At 35.9% G+C, this 7,621-nt stretch overlaps 1 protein-coding gene across 1 annotated transcript; it reads right to left on the bottom strand.

The window, feature by feature from the left end:
• Positions 1–3,081: 3,081 nt before the first annotated feature.
• Positions 3,082–7,306, bottom strand: LOC137740988 (uncharacterized). The gene is made up of 9 exons (XM_068480797.1): positions 7,124–7,306; positions 6,386–6,574; positions 5,333–5,412; positions 4,513–4,572; positions 4,089–4,322; positions 3,957–4,019; positions 3,579–3,647; positions 3,425–3,470; positions 3,082–3,331 (listed from the first exon to the last, which is right to left on the bottom strand). Exons 1-9 carry the CDS (start codon positions 7,131–7,133, stop codon positions 3,273–3,275), a joined length of 810 nt encoding a protein of 269 aa, XP_068336898.1. The 5' UTR covers positions 7,134–7,306; the 3' UTR covers positions 3,082–3,272.
• Positions 7,307–7,621: the final 315 nt, after the last annotated feature.

Below are 7,621 nucleotides of genomic sequence, written 5' to 3'. Positions count from 1 at the left end.
AACTTATAACACAAAGTCCAAAAAGGAAAAATACTTCCCCAAAATTAGTGCTCTCCTAAATAACTCACTCCCCCACAAGCAATACCCTAATGACTTTCAAGCTAGAACGCAAGAGAGGAACATAGCATCATAACTCAATAGATTAGAACTCGTCCTTAAAGTTATAGTCATCCAACTCGAATTGACTCGAGATATCTTCTTCCAATTTATGGACAGAAGCCACAGTAATACTAGAGGTGCAGAATTCAAAGCATACAACATGTAAGGTTTTGAGGAAGGGACCAAAACCATAGATATAGATAACTCAAAGGAATGATGGAGATGGAGTAGAGAATGCAACTTGACATGAGAGAAGCACAAAAGAATAAAGTTATGAAATGAACTTAGCACACACAGTACACCAACAAAATTCCTTCTCATCCATAACATGAGCTTTCATCAAAATTCTGCACCGCCATAAACACGACCCTAATGGATGAAGACAGAACCACTAGATCTCCTCGGAATGAGGGAACAATGAATCGAAGAGGAGAACCAGAAGTTTCAATTTCTACAACAGCTTCATCAGAGGAAGCAGAACCATTTTGATCACCATCATACCAGGCCTCAGATAGTTTGAGACCCTTTTGGTGAAGGTAGAGGACGAGGCTCACCGTGAGACATAACATACATCACATTACAAAGTTGCATGAGGTGTTTATCTAAATCTTTGGTAGACCTAGGGCAAACATCACTAGGCCTAGAAGAAACTCCAGCATGTTCACACAACATGATAATGAGATAGGGATGAATGGTGGACCCATGTTGCTATTTTCCAAGACGTTTGGTTTTGGAAAGTAATCACATACCCAAAAGGCACATTAGAAAGAGAAAACATAGCATGTAAAACTTTCGTAGCTTCAAGAGTGAGATTTCTATTCTTGGGTCCAAGAATGTTTCAAAGAAATTCAGACCAATTACGATAGAAGGGTTTAAGACAGGACTTGGAGGCTTGACCTTTGGAAAGAGGAACAATAGGGTCCTCATAGGCTTGACAGTGGCAGGCTTCTATGTCATAACGATATGTGATCAACTCAAAAGAGTGCATACTAACAGCAGAGGTGAAAGTGAAAACTGAGAGAGTTTAGAGAACAAAAACCTATGACATTGTGAAGGTAATCGAAACTGAAGAAGATATCACTAGCGGTTAAGATGAAAAGGTTAAAACATAATGAGAAGTCACAGAAATACCCTTAATATTTTTCACTTCTCTAACGAGAGAGTGAATTGACTAAAGAGGAAATTGTCCATTTAAAAACAGTTTTGTGCAAGAGTACGCAACAATGTACCCAATCAATTTAGACAACACGCAACAAAAAAATAGAGATCAAGGAAGATATGCTTAATCTCAGCACTAGTAAACTACAACCAACGAGACAATCCACAAGGGAATTGAAACATGAAGCAGTTTGAATATCTATGCTTCCAAGGTAAGATTAGCAATTCAAGAACTTAAGAAACAGACATGCAGTGTTAAAACTCCAAGCCACTATGGTTAAGATCAATTCGGAGGCTAACCAAACTTTTAATAATCCATTGAGCATAAGAAACAACACTTCCAACATAATGTGAACAAGGAGCAAGACACAAAACTACTCACAATGGAAAGTCAAGACCAAAAGAAAATTGAAGGTGGCATATGGTAATAAGATACACAAGTCATATGATATGGTTGGTACAAAATGTAGTTAAGGCCCCCCAAGAAACTTTTGAACTTTTATGACAAGTGGAAATAATTTGATGACACATGACATTGCATAAGAGAACACTTTTGTAGGGATGAATATTTGAACATCCCTTTTTGGATATTTGAGAATGTTGCCCATAATTGATGATATCGAAACCCATATTAATGATTTTATTTTGAGGAGCACTGAGTGGAAATGATACAAAGCTCAAATTATAGAGTAAGTAGGGTCGCTACAACTCATTCAATACCAAAGCAAACTTAACCTCTAAATAAACATAAGCTTTTGTGAAATGGAAAGATGATTTTCAGAGGCTATCAGCCATAGTTGGAAGAACCTTTGACATCACAGTGGAAAAATTAGGCAAGGTTAATCCACAAAATACTAACAATGTATGGCAGTTAAGAGATGCATATAGAGAAAAAAAATATAATTATATGTAACAAGGCAGAAACATGCACAAAAACAGGACATACTAGAAAAACTTGGAAGCTTAGCTATTCAACCTATTTAATTTGGCTCAAAGACAGTAGCTGTTTCTCAGTTGGCCCAAAGATTAAAGTAACAATTTTACCCTTTATGAGATCTCTAATGAAGTGATGTCACATGTCAATATGTTTGGTTCTTGATGTTGGATAGGGTTCTTCGAAATGTCAATTTAATTCCCGAAGGCACAAAAGAAAAACAAAGAGAGTAGACAGATCTCGATTGTTAAGTTGATAATTGTAGCCAAATTCAATACGATGTAGACTGACTACAATACTTACATGTATTCAATACAATCATCTTGACAGTCATATCCAATAAGATGATATGATAAGACATAGTTGATAAATTTGTTTCAGCAACTATAAGATTGTCGTGTTTCATTTCTTGACTTAATGATTTGAAAGATATGTTTGAGCACGATATTTTTGTTTTTTGGGACTACAACATAACATACAAGATGAGCAAGTCTCGAGGATGATGGCAACCAATGCGGTGCTAGTGAAAGACACTATGACGCTCAAGTTAGTAATATTAGGGACAGAGGCATGTTTAAGGCTGTCATGCGCAGCTAGATTTCCAAAACTTGAAGTGCAATTTTTGGTTACTTCAAGTGTTAGTCGCTCAAACTCAACCTACTTAGCCTTTTTTTTTCTTTAAAGTAATTTGAACGCGAATTGATTTCCCTTGCAATCTCCTCCCCTTTAGGCAACTAACCACAACCTAAGTCCTTACTTCGGACCCACAGCACGAATCGGTAGCATGTTAAATATACTAAGCAGATAGTTTTCTTGCACCTAACGCACCAACAAAACACTAATTCTGGGTTCTTTTTTCAAAAGAACGAACAATGAATGAGTCAAAAAACTATATTAACAGAAAAACATATCGAATTTGATGGCAACAAGTAACGCTGCGTTTCATTTATAGTTTGTGTAATAAGTTACGAAAGATTTACTGTAAAATTGATGGTAGAAAGGAGACAAATAAAAGAAAATTAGAACAAATCTACTTTATTTTTCAGTACACTAGTATTCAACCGATCGTCTATTGAAGTTTCTAAATCCCGGGAAATGAGGGGAGTACTGCAACAAGAGCATCACCATATCCGACGGGATCTGTTAAGATAAAACGAAAATTACATGATAATGTGACACCAGTAGCATCAACAAAATCCGGCGTTAAAAGAACTGAAATGTATAAAAACTTACCGCCATCTTCTCGAAGTATCCTGCTAACCTCCCCAGCTACATCAGACTTCAAAAGAAAAAATGGATAAGTCAAAAACTATGTTAAAAGATAAAGGACAACAGCTGGGAGGGGAAGAGAAAATTGAACACCCTGCGTCTCTCATCTGATGCATACCTCAATCGGGAGCTCCCCACCAAGCTGTTCTATGTAGCAAATCACTTGTCCCACCTTCACGGTTTGCTTCTGTTGTGTAAAACGGAAAGAATTAGAAAAGTAACTTAAGAGACTAAAGCATTTTGTCAATGATATGATAAAGAGAGCATATCGGTTGTATAAAATAGGGCGATATACATTATAGTACAAAATGAACCTATACTAAGCCGAAAAATTAACAAGCCAAGAAGTACAAGCCCATCAAAGGTCCAAAATTAAGCAAAAGAAAACAAATTATCCCCACTTCCTGGCAGTGTGCCAGCCATTACTGCCTTTAAGCAAGCACAAAATTCCACAATTTTTCCCTCAAAATTAATAAATCATCGTAAAAAGATGTACCTCTTTACATGATGGTGGAGCACACTTCCCCTTTATGGTTCGAGATCTCCTAAACAACCCCACCTGAACCATTGGTTATTTTAGTATCCAGATTTTATAAGATGATAAAGTGCATGTTGTTTGGCTTCTTACTCGTGGAGAACGAATTAACACCAAGCCATCATCTGTCGCTCTATCTACCAAAGTCTGGATACTCCTCAAAGACGATACTTGTCTAGTGATAGCTACAGATTGTGTAGGAACAGCGCCATTCGAATCAAGTGCTTTAGTATTTTCACTAGCACTAACAGGGGTAGGACTTGGGGGAGGTGGTGTGCTAAATTTTTCAGTCAGCTGCCTCACCACATTTAACCGAAATCCACCGATCTGATTATGTGGTTAGATTGTGTGAATTAATAATATACCGGATGGAGGATCAACAGAAGCACCCCATACTAATAGGAAGCATAAAGAAAAAAGGAGAGTTGTTTGGAATGAAAAATTTAATCGTATGTTGCAAGATTATTTATAATTCATGTAAATTATTAAGTTAAAATAGAGAAACGGTCTTGCTTACTTTTACTTTGACCTCAGCAACTATAGGTGTATCACATATTGCTGTGAGCAAAGATTGTACCTACAAACAAGATTAACCAATGTACAGGTTTCAAACTCAAAAAAGTGATCACAAGCGTGCTTTTTTTTCAGTAAATGATGAGAAAATTCTGTAATCTAATTATAAATAAAATGAAAGCCACGAATTGCATGGCAACGCTACCAGAAGTAAATTTCAACAGGAAAATTTTATGGGGGCACTTCAACAACCTATGATGCACGGATACTTCAATTTGGTCGTGTGTTAAGATAGTACTGGAAACAAAAAGTAGACAGATTTCATAAAAATATCCCTATATTTCACAATGCCATCCAGGTCTATACTAAACCGGCCTAGAAATACATATTTTTCAGTCTAAGAATGAAGCTTGTCTTTTCTTTCTTATATTTAAGTACTAGAAAGCATTATGTTCCGATATACAATAGACCATAGCAGGATTTCCCAAAACCAGTGATGAAGATTAAATGCATGCAACTTGTGGGTTATAGCAAACCTACCAATAACCTTTTTTCTCCCCTTTTTTTTCAACACAAACTAAAAAAGTAAACTTGTGCAACTAAATGCAACTGGAAGGATTTTACATTTGCCCTTCGTGTTTGTCTTACCATTTGATACATAAAAAGGACAACATTGAAAAAATAGTTCTTGGATCATAATTCCTCCCAAGATAAAAATCTAAGAAACAACCATGCCTACATTCAAAACTGCACTAATCCATAATTATTTGTCAAATTTAGACATGGGGCATAGAATAAGGGTTGTAAATTATTAGTGAAGTTACCTCGTCAAAATTTTGAATGAGCTGATTTGTCGGACCAGAATCTCCACTCTCTTCAGGAACCTCTTCTAAACTTGTAGCAGCTATTAGATCATCAACAAAAGCATTGTGTTATGAATAGATTATACATTACAAGAACCAATAATTTCATGTCAATACCATATGCAGTGTAAATATTATTTTTGTTTCTACAAGTTCGTACTTCAAAACTGTCATATTCAGTAAATGTATCTGTACTAGAAAAAAAAATGTCATCCTCAGTTACTATGCCAATGGGACAGATTCTCAAGTTTCACAGCTCATGTATTGGAGGGGAAACAAATAAAGAATGAAAGGGAAATTATGACGGAACAAAATATAGAGAGAAAAGATTAAAAACTCTTAACATTTACAAATCAGTCAAACTTACAATATCCGTCGAATTATACACAATAATAATCCCAAGATAATGCCTACCCAAAGTTTCAGTCGCAGATTACTGGATATATAAATATGACCAAATATGACTTAACAGGTTTCAAGATGTACACTATAGTTTTGGAAATGCAACAATATACCTCCAATCATTTGTTTTATAAAAAATATGATAAACAAATATCATTCGTCGCTTCAACATTGATTGAAGAATATAATAGGAATACAAGACTGTAAAATCACATACCGTACCTAGACAATGTAACTTAAGAAAATGGATTATTTTTCCTTGAAAAACTGTTTGCTAAAGTGGATATAATTGCACTTGTAAATATATCCAGACTATCAAATACTCAATTTCCATGTCATTTTCACTTCAGTATGAGCTACTGCCCAAATTTTATAAGCTTAAAATAAACAGAGATTCTAATGTAATAGCATGTAGATATTTATGTACATGCATCGGTTATTGAGAAGCCACTTGTGATTGAATAACAATCAAACAAACTTAATGTTTCAAGAACTGGTAAGCAAATTCCAGATTTGATTGATGTTTCAAATACTGATATGCAAATTCCAGACTTGATGTATAACTACCGAGGGACGAAAAGGAAACAATTTACATCAATAAAATGAACTTACACAGGGTTTCTAGTGATGGAATGCTGCGCACTTGTAATGCTTTCTCTGGCTGTCTTGATATCGATAAACATGAGTACAATTGTGGTTTTCTCCCCGTCCAACTTCTTACGCCATATGACTTTAGAACCCCAACTCTTGCTTTACCGAAGTTCAAGTTTGTGATTTTAGCATTCAATGTCCCTATGCTACCTGCCACCCAAATCCTATCAGAAATTATCAAATAACTAAAATCATAAAATAAAATATGAATCGTGCAGTGCATCGACTAGCTTGGTATAAGAAATGATTCTACGAAAAATAAGCAGACAATAAGAACCCTCTAATTAAATTTCAATCAGAATCTGTTCATGCAACACAATTGTAACATATATATAACCCAAGAAAGCAGTTCTTCACCTTTTCTATCTTTCTATATCATTTACCAATTACCATAAGAAACCAGACCCAATTGAATTCAGAATCAGATTCACAGGAAAATTGATGGCAATGCATCAAACAAGTACTAAGCACTGCTGCATTTACATGGTTAACCTATTCTATGAGCAGTGCCAAAAACTTCCACGGATACAAGCTGCAAAATCCCAACCCCAATTTCCAACTAGATCAAGAGATTAATTAACCAAAAACCCACATCCCCAAAACCAAAAACAACCAATATAAACATTGAAGTCAGAGTTTTCTCAAGTGTGCTGTCTGTGTGTGGAAGAGAGAGGGAGAGAGGGAGAGAGGGAGACTCACTGGAAGCCATGAAGATGGATGAGCCTGAAGGGGGGCCAGAGAATGAAAGAAGATGGTAAGAAGTTTTAGAAACTTCAGAGAAAAAAAAACACAAACGAAACGTCAGTGAAACACAGCAGAAATCAGAGAGAAGGATGCAGAGAGAGAGAGAGCGAAGGGAGTAAAAATTAGAGACTTTGAGAAGCTGAGACACACGGCCAAGAAATGACAATTGAGTAGGAGGACCAGTTAATCACTACCAAACATACAGCTGGAAACTTGGAAACGTAGTGGCTGGGGCCAAGCGGCCCAAGCCCAAACCTTGATTTTCCTCAACATATTTTGCCCCTTTTTTTTAAATTTTTATTTTCATCTCTTCTTTTCAAATGTACAGTTATGTTTGGTTTGCCAACAAAATTATGTTTTTGTTGTAAAAGTTGTAGTTTTTGTTGTAAAAGTTGTATGGTGTATGCCCACATCCCACATGCATTAGTATGCCCACATCCCACATGCATTAGT

This window comes from Pyrus communis, chromosome 7 (genome assembly GCF_963583255.1).
Source record: "Pyrus communis chromosome 7, drPyrComm1.1, whole genome shotgun sequence".
NCBI lineage: Eukaryota > Viridiplantae > Streptophyta > Magnoliopsida > Rosales > Rosaceae > Pyrus > Pyrus communis.
Note: the sequence above shows the minus strand (reverse complement) of the source record. Positions and strands in the feature narration are given on the sequence as shown.

What these genes read in the sequence shown, in the direction of transcription:
- LOC137740988 (XM_068480797.1), bottom strand. An exon ending in TTGCTGAGGTCAAAGTAAAA is followed by an intron (nt 4,323 to 4,512) that starts GTAAGCAAGACC and finishes CCACATAATCAG; the next exon opens with ATCGGTGGATTTCGGTTAAA. An exon ending in TGTTAATTCGTTCTCCACGA is followed by an intron (nt 4,020 to 4,088) that starts GTAAGAAGCCAA and finishes CCAATGGTTCAG; the next exon opens with GTGGGGTTGTTTAGGAGATC.